At 53.5% G+C, this 21,090-nt stretch overlaps 1 protein-coding gene across 9 annotated transcripts in view; it reads right to left on the bottom strand.

Moving 5' to 3' along the window:
• The window catches only part of DYSF (dysferlin), a 107,430-nt gene that overhangs the window by 38,056 nt on the left and 48,284 nt on the right, over nucleotides 1-21,090 (bottom strand). For 6 of the 9 annotated variants that reach the window (XR_008576832.1, XM_054823720.1, XM_054823724.1 and 3 more), the window contains 7 exons: nucleotides 20,593-20,694; nucleotides 19,908-20,069; nucleotides 19,544-19,709; nucleotides 19,131-19,204; nucleotides 10,432-10,494; nucleotides 1,635-1,733; nucleotides 780-908 (listed from right to left, as the gene is read on the bottom strand). Coding sequence is in view for 8 of the 9 variants with exons in the window: in XM_054823720.1 (XP_054679695.1) it covers nucleotides 780-908; nucleotides 1,635-1,733; nucleotides 10,432-10,494; nucleotides 19,131-19,204; nucleotides 19,544-19,709; nucleotides 19,908-20,069; nucleotides 20,593-20,694 (795 nt within the window). In the remaining variant the exon portion in view is untranslated. The remainder of the gene's footprint in view (nucleotides 1-779; nucleotides 909-1,634; nucleotides 1,734-10,431; nucleotides 10,495-19,130; nucleotides 19,205-19,543; nucleotides 19,710-19,907; nucleotides 20,070-20,592; nucleotides 20,695-21,090) is intronic. The other 3 variants (XM_054823727.1, XM_054823725.1, XM_054823726.1) reach the window with 1 other exon arrangement.

Below are 21,090 nucleotides of genomic sequence, written 5' to 3'. Positions count from 1 at the left end.
GATGTCCTGTCAGGCCCTTCATGGAGCCAGGAGCAGGGTGGCGAGCTGCCTGTATCGTTCATCCCTTGCCTGAACATCGATGCAAACTGTTAGAAGTCTGCACAGAGCCGCTCCAGCCTGTTTGTCCTTTACCTCTTCTGCTTCACTGTCCTTTGAGTCCTCACGCTACTAAAGAGGTGCAAAGGAGCCTTGCTATGAATCAGCCCCCCGAAGGTTTAGGCTGAGACTTTCTCTGCAGGGACAGTTCTAAGGGTTCCTGAATGAGGCCACTGGCTCCTGAGAGAGGGACGGGAGGAGGAGAAAGAAGATGCAAAAATTGACAAGTGTTTTATTGACCAGGGCTGATTTCCTCCCAGTGACGTGGCAGGGATCGGTCTCTGGGTATTGTTTGGGGAAGGAGAGTGCTAAGTAAGAGCAGGAATTTAAAAAAAAAACACCTAGAAAAATTTAATCCGTCTTCTCTTGCAAACAGGCTAAAGGTTAAAAAGAGCAAAAGATGCATCGCGCCTCTGCACCGGACAGGGAGAGCTCTGAGCGCCGGCTTGGCGAGACCATCAGTGCCCACACACGCTCCCACCACTGCCCCAGAGGAAGATGATGCTGCAGCAGCCAGACCTGCACAGGCAGCTTGTTCACACTGGGCCCAGTGTCCTACTTTTATGGCCCATTTCTACCTGAAGTCCTACCCAAAAACAGTCAGTTGGCATCATCCCACTCAGCAGCAAGACCTTCCACCCAACAGCATGTGTTCCCAGGTACCGGTAGAAAGACCGTCACACCTTGAACTCCCCCACGACTGAGGGGTCGTCATTCGAGTCCTGCGACCGGCCGCGATACAGCTTGAAGGTGTGGCAGAAGTCGGAGAGATGCTCAAAGTCCTCCATGTTCTCCAGCTCCCTCTCGTAGATCTGGGGAGGGAGAGACGGGGGAGTGAGGGCAGGGACTGCTCCCACACAGAGGGGGACCAGCAGCACGTCCCCACCCATCTGGGACAGGACTTGACCCAAGCTCCTTGGCCTGGGGGAAATTCCACCCGCCCGGACAGAGTCCTGGGACCTGTCTCCCTTGTTGCCCCCCACCACCAGGACAGAGACGAAGAACAGACCTTTGCAACCCTACAATAAACAACAGCACATGGCAGAAGACGCAGACTGAGCCGAGGTCTCGCAGAGGGTTTTTCATCAGCCAAAGAGATCTTTCTGCTGGGAATGTTTTCCTTACGACCAGCAAGATCTTCTCCATTTTAGTCCTATCTGGGTTCCTGTGTTAATTTTGGTAATTCTTGTAACAAGGTACCTAACTCTCCCTCTTCCCTAAGCAATCTCTGGCATTCCTTGTTCCCAAACATTTCTCGGGGTGGCAGTTCCCCACCTCCTCTGCCACTTAGAAAAGTGACAATTTCTTGAAGGCTTCGCAGTGCAAAGTTACCAGAAAGGATTTTACAAAGAAAATTGAGTTTTTAAAATAGTTATTTTTTAAAACAAAAGTACCTGCTCTCAGGAGAAAATAATCCTTTTTTTTTTTGTCCCAGAAGGAAAAAAAAAGGCCTAAACAATCCAAAAAAATCAAAGCTCGTGGAAACACATCATAGACAGTGCAGGTCCAATGAGCCAGAACCAGCCAAGGCCACTTACCTTCAAGGTGTCAAAGCCCTTCTCTAAATAGCAGCCACATTTTTCCCTCTCTCCCGTGGAAGCATAGAATTTGCTCCACCAGTCGATGAATTCTTCCTCCTGGCGGCAAGGGATACCAAAGTTACACATCTCCGCGAGCAAACCCCAATGATCAGTGACGGCAGCATCGCTCATAACTGCTGGAGGTGAACTTCTGCCCTGCGCACCAACCCCATGGCACAGCCTGGGTTTGGTGGGTCTCTGTCCTGCAGAGGCAATGAAGCTATCGTGAACCCAACCTGCAGCTCCTCACTCCCTGGTTTCAAGGTGGTTTGGGGATGCTTCCAGCCCAAATCCAGCTGTTGCAAACACAGCAACATCATGGACCTAGACCTGTCAGCAGAGAGGATGATTCTCCATGGGAGGATGAGGTAGAGCTCACCAGATGAAATTTGCCACATTTTTAGGCTAGGGGCAGATTTTGGCCGGGTTGGGTGGTGGTCTTCCCAGGACCTCAGTGCAGGACCACAGAGGAGATGAGCTGAGTTAACTCTTGTGCTAACATGGTCCTGACAGCCTGAAATTCAGGGAGGACGTGAGGACTGCTCTTAAAGTCAGCCCCTAGTTTAGGCTTTTCCCAGAAGGTTTTGAGGTTTCTGGGACCTTTCCCTTTCTGGTTTGTGTCCTGGCACCAGCCAACCTCCCCATCCAAACAAATAAATGCATAGATGCTACTTCCACTTCAGAAAAATTGGTCCTCAGGTGCTGCAGCTCTCTCAGGAAGAACGTACCTCTCTTCTCAAAGCAACGGGCAAATCTCAGACAACCTCAGCCGCACAACGTGACAGCCACAGTGCCATCAAGGAGCATTGGCCTCATCTGCTATGCAAACTGGATTTCAGCTCTGAGGATGCTGTTCCAAGAAGAAAGCCGGCTACCGGCTTCGGCAAATGTATATATTTTATAAGAGCACCATTTCTGAAATTCGTACAAGCAAAGATGAAGGGGCTTTGACTGTGATTCATGAAACATTCCTGAAAAATAATGATGTCTTATTTTAGAAGTCCACAAAATTCCATCACACTGACCTAATGGAGGAATCATAATAGAGGTTTATTGGATTTATATTTTAAGCCAACGGTGCAGGCTTTAAATTGCTGTCTTGAATAGACATTGTTTTTAATAGAAATATTACATAAATTAAGTCTGAGGGCTCTGCTGCCTCCCTTTTTTTTTTTTTAAAAAAAAAAAAAGCTTTTCATCACTTCCCCTGTTTTATTGTTTAAAAAGCTACACTCTGACCATCATGGCTTTATTACGACATTCCACAGGTACTGAGTTACAAAGAAAGCACTTAAACTAATCTGACGACTTACCCATGGTATCTTCTGCAGCCCCAAGACAAAGAATTTGGTTAGATATTTTTGCTGATTTCTACTGACGTTACAAAAAAAAAAAAGGGGAGAAGAGTAAAAAAAAAGGAGGCAAGGGGAGCAGCTGGAATGTTAATAGCCAAGGACATTAATCCATTTGCCTGCAAATGGGAAAGCCAGGGAAAGCAGTGGCTCCACCGCACAAGCGACTGAATTCAGGGATTTCGTCTGGCACCCAGGTGACAGCCAAAAATCACCTCCGGTGTTTGATCTCGGACATGGTGCAGGATGGTCCTCACAGTCGGGGTCTGTGCCCTGAGCCCTGGCGGGATCCTTTGCAGATGGCTGAGGGACCTCCAGCATCCCGCATGCCCTCTCCAACTTTTGTGTGGACCCCGTGGGGTTGCAACGGGGCACAGACCCAAGGTGAGCATCGCTTGTGGATAAATTTCACATCAAGTGACTGATGGCTAAAAGTTTGGCTTAGGGAGAAGCTTACCGAGATGCGGTGAGCCGCTGTCATGGTTATCAGAAGATTTGCTGGCTCCCCATCCCCGTTCACTCCCTCTTCCCTCGCGCCCACCGCTCCCATGGAGCGGGGACCACCGTAACGTGGGCTGGAACCTGCATCTCCCGTGCCCTGGGACCGCAGGCAGGATTGCAAACACTTTCCATTCCGTACTGACATATAGTCAAGACCTTTCAAGCTCCAGGGCGCCCAGCTTTGGCATTTTCTGCTAAAATGGGAAGGTCAACGTTTAACACAGGAGCAGCGGAAGAGGATCCAGGACCATTTCACCAGGCAAGAGCCTGAATGGGACCGTTTAATCAGTTTTCCAGTGAGCATCCAGGAAAGGGGCAGCAGGAGAGCCCCTTCCAGACGGGCATCCCAGAAGAGAGGAATGTCTCATGGCCAAAAGCATGGCAGTTCCAAAAATAAAGAAATTCAGATTATTTTAAAAATGCCTTTAAACCCAGACTTTCACCAGCGGGCTGCAACTTCCCGCTTGAAACATTTCTGGGATTATGGCTTGGACACAGCAAAAGCACTCAGACACACGCTTAACTTCAGTCGAGTGCGCAAACCCCTCCGAAGCCAATGAGGCTCTTCAGACGCAGCCTTAGGGCCATTCTGGATCAGGCCTTGGGCTCAGCAGAGCCAGCACCCGCCGTGAACTTGCCACCCTCAGGTAGCAGGGAAGGAGGTTTAAGCTGTGCTGATCTCCACGTAAGACTTTTACCCAGGGCTATGCACGTTGCTGTTGAGAGTATTCCTTCCCCTGGACCCCAAAATGCAGCCCCGTGTCGTCCCAGCAGCTCTCAGGATGTTTTAAATCTCATTTTGTTTCACCCAGGGGAAAATGCACCGGTTTTAACCTCGCTTGTGTCAGGGAGGCTGAGCCAGAGCATTTTCTTCCCCACCGCCCAGGGTTTCCTGCGACTCCAAGCCCGTCCCATCGGATCCGTGCCCAGATGGGGACAGCAGGAGCCTCGGCTTGTCCAGCACAACCCAGTTGTCCCATAATATGTTGAAATGGTCATTTGGGTCTGGAGCAGGTTGCCGTGCAGTGGACATATTGGCTTCTGGTGAAACTTAGTCCTTATCATCACCTTACAGGTGGGGGAAACTGAGGCACAGACAGGTTAACGTCCAGGCAGCAAAGCCAGGAGAGCAGAGCAGGCATGAGACAAATGAAGTCTTAATACTTATGCTTGCTCTCACGCTCGTAGCGATTAAACACTCTTCCCTGTGGGACTATAGATAATTATAGCAATAATAAATACTGCCTCTAAAGAAGCGAAGCCACCGCCTCAGTCTCAAATGTACTCGCACCTCACATCTGGGAGGCAGATTTCCTGCTACGGAGAAGCTCTGCAGCTGGGAATAGAAGATCCCTCTAGAAACAGCTTGGACATTTACAGATGCAGCTCCCCAGCTGTTTGTCACCACGCTTTTGCAGGAGAGGACACCCTGCATCTCAGCCTTGGCGAGGGTGCTGTTAGCATCCTCATCTGCTCCAGCGCAAAGGCAGCCTGGTCAGCTCAGCTCATTGCCCGACTAAACTAACCCGGGCCAGCCCTGTCCTCCCACGGGCGCAGAGAACTCCAGCGGAGAGGCCATGGCAAGCAGCTGGGGAACACAAAAATGTCTTTAAACACCGCAGCTGCGCTCCTTGGGATTTTCCAACCACATCCTAAATCCCTCTGCTGCTCTGTCTAGCATTGCTCCAGAGGTCAGCACGCCCAGGCAGGAAACGGAGCGGCTCGCTGCCGCGGGAGGCATCCTGGGGCAGTTCTGCGATGAAACAACCGCAGCGAAGCCCACCAGCCACCCACCGCCCGAGCAAGGTGCCAGCTACCCCTGCGGTGGGGAAGCACGTCAGGTTCTGCTGCCCGAGGGGCTACATCACCCACAAACACAGACGAGGAGCAGCTGCAGAAGTGCCTGGGAGGCAGGAAAAAATCAGATTTTCCTGCCGGGAGGCCATGCCCTGCCCAGGACACCGGGGTGGACCTCATGCCCACCAGACCCTGGGAGCTGCGGGGAAGCCTCTTTCATGCTAACGACCTCCCCATGTCCTTGAACTCCAACCTTTTCCCAAGAGGGATCTGTCTTTGGGTTATCCTTGACTGAACCTGGTCCTTCCCCCTGGTTCCTTCAGCCTGTTCCTTCAGCTCTGAGCAGCACCATGCAGAAAGCAACGCTGGAGGGAGGAGGAGAAAAACCACATGTGTCCTGCAAGGGGACCTGGCTTGTCCTTCCCTTAACCCTCAAGGTGTGAACTGTCAGATGTTCATAAAGAGAAATTATCCATTTCTGGCTGTTTCACTTTTTTTTTTTTTTAACGTGCTGTTCATTTAGCTCACAAGTGGACAAAACTGTTTGGGGTTTTTTCCCCATCCTGTTCAATCAGCCTTCATTTAGCCAAGCTCACCCGAAGGCAGCCACCCTTCCTGCCACCATTTCTCCTCTGTCCCATGCCTTATATTTGGGGATGCTTTTCCTCTGCAACCCCGGCTGGTGGAAAGCCAGCTTGCCAAGCAGACTGGTCTGGGAGGGCTTTCACCCATCGCCCGTGGCAGTGCCGTGGGCTGTCCCCCAAGCACGCATGAAAGACCGGGAGAAAAAAGACGGCAGGAACGTGCCAAGGGCAACGCTGGGCTGCAGAGCGGGTTGGCGACCGTTTTCAGCAGGAGATATCTAACACCAAGAGCCCTTCCAACTAACAGTAACAGGATAAGCCGTAAAATGTGCGCTCTGATTTGGAACTAGCAAACACAGCAAATAACCAATTATTCCAAATAGTTTACAGATTTTGACTTTTTTTTTTTTTTTTTTTTTTTTGGCTTGGGTTAGCTTTGCTAACTTGTCGTTTGATGGGTTATTTGTATTTCTTACAACCAAAGCATCGCAAGCCAAAATAATGGTGTGGATAACTGCGTAGAAAGCACCTTATGGTGCTGCTCGGGGGGAGAACGGAGGCTCCTCGTTGCGGTTTCATAGCTCAGAGGTGTCTGAGGGCTCCTCGCGAGTTCCTCTCCTTTAGGAGATGCTCATGAACCGCCTGACTCCTGCTACTGCTCCAGCAAGCCGAGGCTGGTGGGGAGATCTTGCCAGACCATGTCACAGCTGGGAACGCAGGAGCCGCGTGGGCGTTAACCATGCGGGAGGTCCTCTGCAAAGGGTGCTCCACGGCTCTCCTGCAAACCTGGGTCCCTCCGCTCCCACATCGGGGCTTTCACACTAACCCCACGTTTTCACTCAACAGGACTTGAAAGCTCATTTGTACTTCTCAGGAGAAGGACTCTGTCTGTCCCTTCCATCCTGAGTGGGTTGGAGGAGACATAGACAATCCCAGAGGGGATTTGTGGCCCTCAGAGCCCCTTGGTGACAAACAGGTGCTATGCAAAATGCAACGCATGCCCCCAGATATACCGTCCTTATTCTTTGCTTGCACAAGCAGCTTCCCGGTAATTCCTAGCTGCATCTGTTGACATTTTAAAGTGAATCTTCAGAAACATCTCTCTATTTTCCTCTTGCCCTTAACAGTCAATACCACCCTTATTTATTATTAGTGCTGCTCCGGCACACAGGGACCCCGCTCAGGATTCAGCTCCCGTCGTGCTGCGCTCTGTGGAAAAGGAGAAGGATGGGAAACTGCCCCAAACAGTTTCCATTTAAATATTGCTCTTACGGCAGACACCAAAACCAGACCAAAGGCACAGAGGGTTTTACAGTCCCTTGTTTGTAAAGAGATCCCGGTGTGACCGGCTCTTCTGGTGGCATCTATACTACATCTACTTGAGCTTTAGTCTTGATTCAGCTGACTAAATATAGGCTTAGATCTTAGCGGGGGGCGTACTGCACCTTCTGCTGACGACGTCTATGGGCTCTCCTCTGTCCTGCTGTCCCCTGCGCTCTCCCAAATTAAGGGAAATTATGTCACCCCTAAGGTCACCAGGATCTCCCCCTGAACACTCTCAGGTCAGCTCTGGTGGGCGCCGTGGCGGAGGCACAGAGGGAGGTGGCACCTCCGTCCTCGGGGAACTTCAGGGGACGCTGGTCAACCCAGGTGGGGACAGGGTGCGGGACCTGAGACAGGAGCTGCTCTGGCCCGATTTCTTGGGATGGTTTGACAGTTGGAAAAGAGGGTTTACAGAACAACAAAGAGGAGATCTTGCGGATAATCATAGAGGGGATTTTGTAGATAATTGCAGAGTGCTCCTCCCAGGCAGGGAGGGGGAAATGGCCCATGAAAGAGCTTATTTTGACATTTCGAGAAGTCATGAGTCCCTCTTTCACCCTTTGAACATGATTGAATCATTTGCACTCCAGAGGCATGAGCCAGGATTTCAGTGCTCAGGGAAGGGGACAGACCCGGAGCAGAGATGTGGATCTACGGGACATGGGTGTTGCAAAATCGTCTCATTTTGCTTATGCCAACGATTCTCAGGAGGGACGAGAGAGGGACGAAGGGCCAACTCTTGACTTTGTCTAGGAGGACTTTGGCAGGAGCAGCATCAGAGGCGTGCAAAGAGAGGCCAGATGAGAAAGGCTTTATGAACTAGGTCATAAACAATTGCAGATTAAATGCTTGGATTCGTGCGGGCTCCGGGCAGAGCCTGAAGCATCAGCTCTGGCAGCCCTGACCTGACGTCCCCACCACTCCATCCCTTCTTCCCAGCCGTTATCCCCGGGTGGGTGCAGGAGATTTCTGCCCCACAGAGCAGAGGTGATGCCATCGCCCTCCTCGGCGGCTCTCCAGGTCCCCCCAGCAACGCCTGCCCCATTTTCCAGAGCTGTTTGCGGGTCTGGGGGTTTTCAAGGTTTTCTCAGCACACAGTGCTGGGGAGGCAGACAACCCACACGCTCGAGATGAAAGGGGAAAAAAACTCCTGTGCACTCCACCGAGGAGATGGGCAGACTGATCTGTGAGCTCAGGTCTCCACGAGAGGCAAGCCCACGATGTCCCATCACGCTCCCCCTCCTCCGGGTCATTAACACCACGGTCGGAGGCAGAACCTGGTGAAGTTCAGGAGCTCCCTCACACACTGTACACCGGGCAGGATTTTTTTGGCTGTAAAAGCTTTTTTCCTAATATTTAACCAGCTGCAGCCCCTATGCCTCATTCCACAGCTCCTGCTTTCGTGCGAAGCTCCCCAGCTATAAAGGAGAATGAGCCGGGAAGGAAGACGTCTCGGTGACCTGCTTTCCAAAACAGGATGGTTTTCCCCAGGAGGTGTCAGCAGCTTTTTGCGACATGAGGTTTATTACGTTTAACCACATTCTTGTAGGGTCCTGGGGAAGGCCAGGAGAATGGGTTTATTACTGCTTAATATTCCATTGCTTTTATTTTAAATTAATGGTTTGCAGCTTTTTTTTTTCTTTCTTTTTTCTTTTTTTTTTGCAAAATTTTGTTTGAACTAAAACAAAAACATATTCATGTAAATTAAAGATGCTGATGAACGGAGGGAGGGGGGAGGCTATTTATGGAGCTCTTGTTTCCATACCCCGCATCCCAGCACAGCCACCCGTCTGTCTTCTCTGTGCCGCATCAGTGAACAATATTACGTGGGCACAGAGGATTAACTGGAGAGATGCGCGCAGGGCCAACAAAGCACCTATCGATGTGTTACAGAGAGACAGGGTGGACGCTAAACATGCCTCCAACCCTATGCCAAACCTACAGACATGCTCCTCAGGGGCTTCTGCATGCAAAAGCTACAACTGCCATGAGAAGCTGCAACCCATCTCTTACTCCATGTGCTCTGCTTGCTCGATTTTTACTCTATTTTCAGCAAGCGAAAACCGACTTTATCTTTCCTTCCATCCCACACGGTCAGACCTCAAAGGGAGACTATTCCTCCCAAAGACACAGCATAAATAACGCCTTCGAGCTGACCTTCTCCCAGAGGTCTGGGCTGGCTCCCCGGTGTTTTACACCCCAGGGCTGAAGCCCACGGGCACCGCTCCGGGTTCTGCCCGTTTATTGCAGGGAAGAAGTGGAAAGCAACACAATTGATTCTGGCCTGAAAGACACAAGAGGAACGTGCACAGCTCTTGGCCGGAACAGCCCGTGTCCTGTAACTCATGGGCTGGTATCGAGAGGGATCTAAGAGGGGTGAAGAGCCCCAGGGTCACAACCCTACTAGGGGTGAATTTGGAGAAGACCTGCTCCTCTGGAGTGTCAGCCCTGAGAAAGCAAAGCAGCTTCGCTGCCCTTCTTACAAAACCCAGGAACACCTCAACATCTGATTTTCTGATGAAAAATGCACAATGGGAGGAGGAGACACTTTGCAAGGAGGGAACTGTCACTGCTGAGGCGCTGCCTGCCATCCCCCTCATCCCCACGCTCTGAGGGCACCAGGCTGCATACCTGCAAGACCCAGGACTGTGCAAAGTCCTGCCGACGAGATGCAACCTTCCTTGGGGTGAAACCCTCCTCCTCGTGGAAGGCCACCACCTTCTTAGTTCAACTTACACCACCACGATGCCTAGGACTTGTCGTGGTCCCTGAGCTACAACACGGAGGAGCACAGAAGTCCCATCAAGTCCTCAACACGCCACTGCAGCCACCCAGGACCCACCATCTCCTCTGAGCTACCAGGCTCTGCTGGCATGCACAGACAAGCCAGAGGATGTCGGGAAGACATACGTAAATCTGCCATATCCACAAGGATGAGAGGGAGGAAGCTTCCTCATCCCTCCTCCCAAAACCGACCTCATTTTCTCTGACATGAAGGCAAAACGATTGCTGAAATGCACACACCCCTCTAGCATGAGGAAATCGCCGGTTTTCTAGGACAGCAAGGGGATCTTTCTCAAAAGGAAATGCCTCTATTTTTGCAGACCTTTAAAAATATATATATATATATACATGCACATATATCATTCATAAAAACCATTCATCAAGCAAGTAAGTTAGAAATTAAGCAATACATACATGAGGCTGGGCCCGAGAAGCTGGTATGTTAATTAATGCTGAGCTGGTCATACCCTCCGCAAGCTACAAATTAAAATGATCGGTTATCAATGGAGTTAGAGAAACAATGTTTAACATACATCAGCAAAAGCACAATTCAGGAGAAATAAAGTGAATGAACCCAAAAGTGCTGCCTTCCCCCTCCCCTGGGTTATAAGGTCGAGGTCTCCCTGGCCAAGGATCCTTGGCGCGAGAGCGGGGTTTGGGTTTGCATTGATCTGCAGCAAACGGGACTGGGGTTACATGGTGGCAGAGAATAAACGGGGTAGTAAAGGGAAACTGCAGCAAAACCCCCACGTTACAGAAAAGCTGTTAATATTTCTCAGCGCGGGACAGCATCTCCTGCCGACACTTAGGGATCCCAAACGCGACGAGCCAAGTTGACTGCAGGAGCCAGGGAGGGATCTGACCCCGGGTGCTTGCAGCAGAAAGGGATCAGGAGAGCTCAGGACCCAGGTCCGGTGCAAAGAAAACGCTGAGCACGAGCGCAGCCTGTCCTCGGCAAACCCAGAGCTGCCATCACCTGCCCCTGCCCCGGGCAGCAGGCAGCAGCTCTGCGTCTGTCTTGCAAGGTGTGTTTCCTTCGGGATGGGGAAGGGGGAGAAATGAGATGTTCTCACCAGAAAATAGCTGGGTTTGAGCATCGGGCCGAGCCCGACAGCGCTCCCCCTGCTCGCCAGCTCGGGCTGGCCCCCAAACGCGCTGCTTTTGACCCCACGAGAGCTGCATCAGAGCTTGGGTCAAGCTGAAAACACCGAACGTACAGCTGCTTCATGGGGGGAAGATTCCCCCAGGCTCGGTTCCCACGAGGACACCCACGGCTGGTGGGAGGCAGCCCCTCCGTGTCTCTTTTATCAGAAGAAACAAATATCTGCTCATCCCTTGGGGCCGCAGAGGCACCTCGTGGTTGTCCTTCCTGCTCTGCTTCCCACGGGGATGAGGACCCAGGGAAGAGCACGGAGAACAAGGAGAGGCTGTGGGTGCGGCGCAGGCAGGAGTACAGGCAGATCCACACCTGGGTCGCCCAAACAATCCCACAGCCGCTTGTGCACGCTCAGCCCTTGCAAAACCCCACTCCCTGTGCAACTCCCGGAGAAGCAAACTAGAAAGGCTTAGCCCAGGAGACCTTGCTACAGAAAAATTGCTTTTCTATGAGTTTTAGGAGTTTCTTTTCTTCGCATTTGGTAACCGTGATGTTTGCAGTTCGTGTGCACGCAGACTTGGTTTAAACAGACCTCGGGCTGAACTTTTCACCCCATTTGGACAAGATGGACAACACACTCAGCAACCTCAGAGCAGAGGGGTTTTGCGTCTGTTTGTTTTCTCTATTTCAGAGGAGGACAACAAAGTGATCCTTTGTTCCAGCCATCCATCAGAGGAGGGACCAAAGCCAGGCTTGGCAAGGAGGGAGAAGGCTTTGGAGCCACACGATGAAACACACCCATGCACACATGCACGGGCAGGAACAGTCCTGGCTCCCGCTTCCAAGGTCACCACTGGAAGAGCAAGCGGCAGGGAGACTGCAGCCCCGGGCATGGGCTCCTGGCCTGGGATCCATCGCCTTTCCCAGGGAGAAGGGGTAGGATGGCCCCTGCAGCCTGGGACTCCTCCTTCACCTTCCAAACCTGGCCCCGGAGGGGAGCAGAGGGACCCCGATGTCTGCGGGGTGTCAGACCACCTAAACAAAAGTCACCCCAACTCATGTCCAACACCAGGAGAGGGTGGGCATGGGAGGAGCAGCACCCAGGGCCCAAACCCAGAGGTTAGGTGGGGAGATGGTGGGAACTTTGGTCTGGCTTTCCAGGAACGAGCTCCCTCCTCCTCCGCTCCCGAAACAAAGGGCAAAAGTGAAAGACAAACAAACAAACACAGAAGAATTCATCTGGGGTCAAACTGAATAATTCAATTCATTGCAGGGCGTTTTGTTTGCAAAATGCTTGTTTCGGTAAAGAAACGTCAAAGTCTCCCACTCTGAACCCGCTGCAGCAGAGTTTGGGCTTCGCCCCTTCCCACCCGTTCACTTCCCATTGAAACCGGTCCCCGAGTTTGATCGGGGTTTGCAGATGCTTTCAGTAGGCTTCAAACTGCCCCAGGGAACAAAGTATTTACTGCAGAGCTGGGGTCCCTCCAGCTGCAAACCTCTGTCTCACTCCTTCCCCCAACAGATGCCCAGGCAGCTGCAGGGACCTCTGCAGCCCCCGAGCAGCAAACAAATAGCGTACGGCTGTATAAAAGCCTGCGTGTCCCCATCCATAGCTCTCGTCCCCAAATTTGAGCAGGTTTCCCAACCTCATGATGAAGTCCCTGCAAGGTCTGGGGGAGCCGCAGCCCCGCAGAGCCCCGTTGAGCCCCGTGTGTCCCCGGAGGGCAGAGCTGAGCCATTCCACCCGTACCAGCCTCGGGAGCACGGCAGGAAACCCGGTGCATGACTTCTGTTGCCCGCGGCTATTTTTGGGGAAGAAGGCCCTGCCTTCAGGTCTGGGGAGATTGCTAGGGAAATATTTTTCTGACCTTTGCTGGACATTTAAAAAAAATAAAAATTGCATAATGCAATACGTGGTGTCATTTATTTTGGTTAACGGAAAATCAAACATGAGCAAGAGCTCACCTCACTTCACTTTGCAACCTAAGGCTGAGGGACCTCATTTCGGTGAGGCCAGAGGTGCCCCCCTATACTCACAGCCCTCCTCCTCCTCACAGGCACCCTCAGAGGCCAGAAGGTCACACACCCCTGTCCTCTGCACCCACTGCCCATAAATGCCTTCCTGGATGTTTTGCTAATTGTTGGACCAAGCCTGAGTCCCTAATGACGAGGTGTGCACGCAGGAACGGGGAGGTGGGCTGGGTTTTCTCACAGCTTCACTTTGGTGCATCCCAGCCAAAAGCTGCCTGGGGGAGCAAGTAGCAAGAAGGAAAAGATACCCGGGATCACCTCCAGGCAACGCGCAGGAAGGGCTTGGGAACAGCCAGCCCTTGGGGCTAGCCTTGGGGATCTCGCAGAGGATCCGCTGCCACCAGCTTCTCCCCCCAGCACCCAACCAGGACCACAGCTTCCTCCCCGCTGGGAGGACTCAGTCTGGGATGCTCCGTGCCCACGGCTCCGGCAGCACAAAGAGAGGGACCAACGCGGCAGGAAGATGCATCTTCCCCCATCTGCAGCCCCAAACCCAGTAACTGCTCTCCTCGCTCTGCAGCCTCTCCGCCGAGAAGCAAACAGTGGCAGAGAAACGCCGAGGATCCGGCTGCCAACACCCTCTGTTCCCTGACAGGGGCCCCATTTTCTGGTTGTCACCTTCCAAAAATGCCTCTTTTGCCTCCAGGTCAGTAGGAACCCTCATTTCCTCCTGCCGGACGAGACCCTGGCCACCAGGGCCACCACGGGCCACCTCCAGGTTGCAGAGCTCCAATTCTAGCAGAGTCACGTCCCTGCTGCTGGGGGCACGCAAGGTCCCTGCGACGGATCCCAACCTGCTGCAGACACAACGGTGATCCTAATTTTCAAAGCAAGTAGTGGATGGAGAGCCAGCTGCACCCAGGATGAAGCATTGAACCGTGTACCCCTCCATGGTGCATGGGTGTCCATCGGGACCAGGAGCACCCCAAAATCTCAGGGAAGAACTTCAGAGCCAGGGAGACAGCGTTTTTCCATGAGTTTGGGTAGAAAGCACACAAATTTCTGAAGAAGGATGAGTGGCAGAGTGTAATTCAAAAGACAGCCAGCCAGCCCTGGATCTGGCGTGCCATCAGAAGGTCCTACAGCTTCTGCAGGAGCGCTCAGATATTGCACTGACTTTAGAAAGTGGTAAAAAGCAGAAGATGTGTTTGGACAAGAGCACCCAGAGCAAAGCTTTGGAAAGGATGGGAGTGGGAGGAGGGGCAGGGACCGCTCCTTCCCTTCCTCCCATCACAACCTGCTCGCAGGGAGCCCACCAGCCGTGCCCGGAGTGAGTGCAGGCGTCTGAACCGGGTCCCCGCGGCCCTGTGGGGCAGCTCTCCCTGGCCCCCTCCTGCCTGGAGCTGCTTGTGCCGGGGTGGGAGGAGATGGGGGGAGCGGGGCCAGATCCTGTGGCGCCTGCGGTGACGGGGTGCGGATCACGGAGCGACGGTTTCCCCGCGATGCACCGCCACATCTGAGGAGGGGATTAATTCTTGTTTGCAATTTAAAGAGCCCCGCCGTGCCAGGGCACGGCCTGCACACAATAACAGAGCCTCCGGCCTCGCTCCAAATTAGCCTAATGAGGAGCAGGTTTCAGGACAGGCTCGGAAGAGAAGCGGGCTGCCCCCCTCCTCCCACCTCTCCTCTCACCTTCTGCCACCTTTGACCACTGCAGGGACATGATCAACGCCCAGCGTGGTGCTGAGCTGCACGTGCGAGAGGTCCCTGCACCCCACGATCCTGCTCTGCCTCCTAAACTACCCCAAAGTACCCCAAAATACCCTGCCTGGCTGCCATCGCCTCTGGGTCAGCCTCTCCAAGAGGTCCCCCAAGGGTGGGGAGGGCTAAGGCACCACCGCAGCAGCGATGGAGGTTTGCAGCTCTGGTTCCTCAAACGCAGGTGTAAATGGGACGATCCAGGGAATCAACGGGAAAACTCCCGCGGGGACAGATTTGCACTTCCAGAGCCTGCTGGTAGCTGTACCCCAGCCACGGTGGCCTGATAAAAGTCAATGCAGACATCTACATCTTGGCTCGTTCGGTGCACGCGTGTCTGCACAGCACCCACGATCTCTGGCTTGCACACCCCGCGCCACCGGCAAGCGCATTCACGGTTAACGCTGGTCAAAAGATGGGAAAGAAAAAAAGCTTTGAAGGATAATTTTTTTCATTTTCTTTTCCAAACTAGCTGCAATAAAAAAGGTGGAAGCCAAAAGAAATTTGAAATTCTGCCATTTTTGGAGTGCAAATGTAAGAAGAGCGTGAGCCCTGGGCTTCTCTTCCTTGCCTTGCCCTCACCTCCAGGTGCAAGAAAACCTGGGGAAAACAGGGAAACGGTGAATGGGTCTAGGGGGAAGCACTGGAAGTAAATGAACTGCTGCAAAATTAACTCGGAAAACAATCTTGATTTTGCCTCGCTAGAAAATAAAGAGAAGAAAGTACCCGAAGAAAAGAAAAAAAATCTATAAAATTATCTTCTCCTTCAAAAGCCCTGGCAATCTGATCAGAGCATTTCAAGCGGCGGTGGGCACAGCAGAACATCCCCTGCAGGCAGGGACCCCCCCGCCTGTGCCATGGGGTGGGGGCACCCGGGGCGCTGCCCCGTCCCCCCCATACAGCACAGGCGGAGGCAATGGTGCAAACTGGGAGTGCCCCCAGTCCCGCAGAGCATGAATGCCCAGCGCAGCCTCGGCCAGGCACCTTCAGCACCGGTTCATAGAGGACCCCGGCTCCACGTCGAGCCCCGCGCCAGGGTCCCGCGGTGGCCACAGCCCCCTCTCTGCACCCAGCGAAGCCTTCGCCTGTGGCTCTCGTAAAGGATATTTATGGGAGGAAATTTTCCTCCCCTCCCTCAAAAAAAAGCAGCCACTGGGTTAATAAACCGCTGGCAAAATGAAGCAGGGGAATTTCCATTAAGCAGAGCAAAAGGGTAATTAGCGACCGGGCTGAAAGCGCCCGCCTCATCCCGTGTCGCGGCAGCCAGCCCAAGCCCCAGCCGTGCTGGCTGCCTGCGAGAAAACAAATTTGGGTCAAAACCTTGGGTTCCCAGAGGGAATTGCATTTCCCTCCTGCTACCTCCACCAAAGTCACAGGAGAAGGAGCAGGAGCAACTGCGGGTCTGGAGCGACCCCGGCAAAGGCACGGAAAAACCAGGGGTGGGAAACGGCGCTCGCAGATGAGGGTCAGAGGGAAGGAAGCGTTTTGTAAAATCAGTTGCATTTAGCAAATGGTTTTGCCATCAGAAAAAGGCAGCAGAGGGCCGGCGTGGAGACGGATGCTCTCAAAGAGCAGTTCTGCGCATTGGAAGTCCTGCAGGTTGTTAGTTTGCTACGCACCATTTTTTACTAAAAAATTGACCCAAAAAAAAGAAAGGACGAGAGTTTAAACTGTCGATTTCAGACTATGCCAAAAAAAAAAAAAAAAACCATTAGGCAAACCAAATTGAAAGCTAGGTAGATTTTTCTATTAAAAAAATAAGAAATGATGCCTTCGCAGCTTGCTGGAGCTGCAGCCACAAACCCATTGCTGCCCCATCTGTGGCCGCGGGTCAGGAGGGGGCCAGACAAACCCTCTGCTGGGGTCTCAGCCCGCGCCTAAAGCAAACTGCCCCGGGAAGGCAGCACCGTCCCGTCCTTCGCACACACTCCTGGCCCTTGAATTAGGTCTGTGACCGCCCCCACGGGAGCAGCAGACCCACTCGTGGGTGCTCTGGCCCTTTCCTGGGGATCCAGCCCACCCGCAGCCATCCCCGCAGAGGGTCTTGCAGCCCTGGGGACGCGTGAGGTGCCACCGGCTTCCTTGGAGCGGGCAAGGGACATCGCTCGCCCGGCACCACGCAGCTAACCAGAGGTAAAGGCATGACCTGCACCCCCACCCTGCTACGCACGTTATTCCCTGACCCCCTCGCTTTTCTCCCAAGCGCCTTCTGTGCTAGGCTAGAAAAAGGGATTGATTTTTTTTTTTTTATTTGCAGAAGTGAAGGTTCGCGTTCCAAGACTCATTTTGGTGTGGTTTTTTGCAGACATGCTCCAGTTACTTTACTGATACACAATGGAGCACAATTGCAAATTATTAAGACAAATCCACAAATGGCAGGAGAACAGAAAGCCACTTAGGTTGTCAGCAATATTTTCTGTCCGGAGCTTCCCTTTTAACAACACTTGTTCGCTTGGGCCAAGGTTTGCAAACTCCAGCATCCAGTTCCTAATCGATAGCGAAGCATCTCAGGACAAGCTGCCAGCGTCCCGGGGAGCTGAGCGTACGAACGTCCCCCCTCTTGGCTGGTGGGGAACCCAACAGACCAGCTCATTGCATAGAATCACGGAATCTTGGAAAAGACCCGTAAGATCATCGAGCCCAACCGTAACCCTACCAGTGCCAAGTCCAGCACCAAGCCGTGTCCCCATCTGACGTGCCTTGCCGTGAGGACCGCGGGGTGACCTTGCCTGAGAGCACCAGCCTGGAAGTCATCGGTGCTGCAGTCGAGACCGCACCAGGCTGGAGTCCCACACCCACAGCTTTTGCTGAGCATTGGCCAAAATCTTGATTTTTCCTCAGCCCAAAGCCTGAAAGCCTTGAATCGGGCAGAGGCCGCAGCGTGCAATGTGCGCTCCTCCCGAAGCAATGCCTGCTCGGCCGCGGGAAGGACTTGCACGGCACCAGCCTAAAGCAGGCAGCCTCGCGCGAGGGATGCAGCGAGGAAAGAGGTGCAGCTCCGGCTCCGAATCTCCGGGGCACAGCCTGATGCTGGGACCCCAGTCTGAGCCCACCCTGGGACATCAGCCACAGCTATCTGATGGCACAGATCGGTGGATCGTACAGTCCTCGTGAATAGAAACGCTGAGGTGTCACCAAGGAGGTGAATAAAGAGCAGAAGCAGTTGAGGTCCGAATTACACATCTTGCTTTTACGGGCAGCGAAGAGCCAGGCGAGAGGCATGCCTCAGAGGCAGAGCTCTTACAGGAAGCTCAGGCTTTTCTAGCCCCAGGTACCACGCAGCACCCGCAGCCCTTCACGCAGCGAGGAAGGAAATGCTTCTGCGCGCTAAATACACCAAAGGGACCAGGAGACCAGGAAAAGCTCCACCGGATGCCTCTGACAACACTTTCAGCTGCTCCTGAGCAACGGGCGTCACCTACAGATTTGTGCATCACACACGCACACGTCGGCACTGACCGGTCTCTGCCTCAAAGAGCGCACGTCTGCTGGCGAAGAAACCCAAGGGCTATAGAAACGCAAAGCGCCAGCGGGGCCAGCGTCACCCGTGTGGCCAGGCACCTTCCAGATGGGCTTCAGGAAGGAGGAACCGCAATCTCGGCGGCATGCCCAGCCTGGTCCAGCTACGAGGGGCAGCTGAGACCTCTCAAACTCACGGCACAGAGAAGCCTGCTTTCCGCAACAGCAGCAACACATTTCTCCTTCCCTGCTAAAGCACGTCCCGTTCCCACCCCCGCGGGATATTCTGCAATCACGGCGTCCACCGCGACCCTCTGCAGAGTAACCGGAGCTGCTGAAAGCGGGTTTGGAAGCAGCAGAGAATCCTGCAAACAAGGAGCAAAACTGGGGACAGTAAGTCCCCTCAAGGCTGCCAGCTCTTTGGGGCAGTGACTCTTCTTTCCAAGAGAGCATCCCGCGCAGCGGAGCCCCGAGGGGGTGAGCGTAAACCTCTCTCAGCCGCAAAGCAAACCACACGTTTGAGGAAGAGACGCTGGGGGGAAGAGCCTGACATGGAGACAGTCTGTCGTCTCTCCCCCAGAAAAGCAAATCTGACACCTCGTATTAAACGTAGGGCAGAGGGATGAGTTTGTGGTCGTTCGTTACGGCATGGTGGAGGAGACGGGGTGAAAACAGAGGTGGAAGCTGCAGAAGGAAGGTTACAACCAGCCACGACCTCCCATCAGAGATCTGCACCAACGTCCACCCCAGCCCTGCACCCGCACAAGCTTCCCCTCATCACACACAGACAGACGCCGCTGTATTCCCACCGTGGCGATTTTTTCCATACCTGGACAGGAATAAGAGGCTCTTTGTCATCAATGTCAATTAGGACGTCATCCCTGGGCGTGAGGCTCACGTCATCTGCAATCAGAGCAAGCATAAGCATGATGAGGACATCCAGCTGTTAGAAACCCCAAAGCCGAGACACCTTGGGATCAAGCTCCAGGAGCGATCTCAACCTTGCCCAGAGCTTTCACACCAGCCAAAGCTCACGTCCATGCAGGTGGAAGAGCTTGGCCAAGGGACAGCCCATCTCACCAACCAAACCCAGAGCTAAACTCCTCCTCCAAGCCCTCCTGGGCTTTTTCTATCAGACCTACAGGCGGGCTGAGCTAAAAGTTAACGCCTACAGTGACCCACAGCTCCTCCTGGAGAAGGGCACGGGTGTGCAGCCAGCATGGTCCTCGTGGCAGCACGTACCCGAGTGCTCCTGGGGACCGTCCGTCTCCTCTTGGTAGGGGTCACAGTAGAAGTCCTCCAATGATCGGATGGTGCACTGCCCCACCACGGGCCTTCGGCCAAACGGCCTGTTGTCAATGATTTTGATGATGATGGGGGGGCTGTAGAGGCTCTCCTTGGGTAAACGCTGTGGGCAGAGGGGAGGGAACACGTAACTACGCAGGGCAGGGAGGGCAGCTGCTCTGCTCCTTTCCAAAGGGAACTGAGGCTGAGCAGGACAGAATTAGCTTCACCACAGGATGCATTTTTTATAGGACCTCCAGAGGTCCTTCCCAACCAGCTCTGCTATGACTCCATCACTGCAGAGTGGGGACCAGGTCCTCACCACTTCCATGAAGAGCACACAGACGTCAAAGTTGGGGTTCTTCTTGACGTTCTTGATGACGCAGGACTGCACGAGCTGGCCTCCACACTCCACCAGCAGGCTGGGTGAGGTGACGCTGGCCAGCTGGTAGCTCTTGAGGTTCCTCAGCCCCCAGGCCAGGATCTGAAGGGTGAGGGGAACAGACAGCCAAGACTGAGCTAAAGGTCTGCCTCCAGGTCTCTCACTGAGCTTCTCAGCAATGGAGGTAAACCTGAAGGTTGGCCCACCATGATGGAGAGATGAATCAACCATGTAGGACAGCTGGTGCTGGGAGAAACCAGGCTGTACAGCAAGCGTTTCTCTGTATGCACCAGGTCCACAACTGCTTATCTACTAATGGAGCATCTCTGCTTTGGGCTTATATCATCCTGGTGTGAGGCAGACTGTCCTTCTAAAGAGCAAGTGTGGTCCAGGGCTGTGCTCTGCCCTAGAACTTGACTGCTTGGTGAGACTCGCTTTCCCAGCAAGATAACATTTTTTGACAGATAACCCATGAGCAGAACCAGCTCCCAGCACTAGTGGAACTCTGTATCCACAGAGTCTGGCTTGGACCCCATTTCAGGGTCTCATCCCCCCCATTACAGACACACATTCGGGGTGTTATTCTGCAAGGGGCGAGCTGCCTCGTGCGCTCCCCGTCACTCACCTCGATGGCTGTGCGCTGCAGGACCGGTTTGATTCCTTGGGGGACCATGTAAATGTTGGGCTCCCGCTGGGGTGGGGGGTACGGCAGGTCAGAGTCCGCGGACTGCAGGGGAGCAGAGATGCGAAGGGCACATCAGGTCGTGCCACGATGGGACACCAACCCCATCGCCTCCCCACGCCGTGTCCCCTCAGAGTCTGCTTCTCTCTGCAAAACTCATCCAGGACACCCAGACAGGGGGAGATGAGGGCTGGGGGGATGAATGCACTTGCAAACTGTTTCTCTCCCTTTAATCTGACCCTGGAAAAGATCAAACGTCTACTGCTGAGAGCGGTCCCCAAGCCTTTCCCGGGGAACGAGGAGGGATCTGCCCTCCGTCAAGGTTCAGCCTCCTTTAGGGGAGGAGGGGATGGAAGAGCATCTATCCCGCACCAGGACCTCGGTGAGATAGTTAACCAGCGATGAGGAGAGGAGACGAAGCAGCAGCAAGGGGTTAATTAG

Source organism: Grus americana, chromosome 4 (assembly GCF_028858705.1).
Source record: "Grus americana isolate bGruAme1 chromosome 4, bGruAme1.mat, whole genome shotgun sequence".
Lineage (NCBI taxonomy): Eukaryota > Metazoa > Chordata > Aves > Gruiformes > Gruidae > Grus > Grus americana.
The sequence above is the reverse complement of the archived record's forward strand: the minus strand, read 5'-3'. Positions and strand labels throughout refer to the sequence as shown.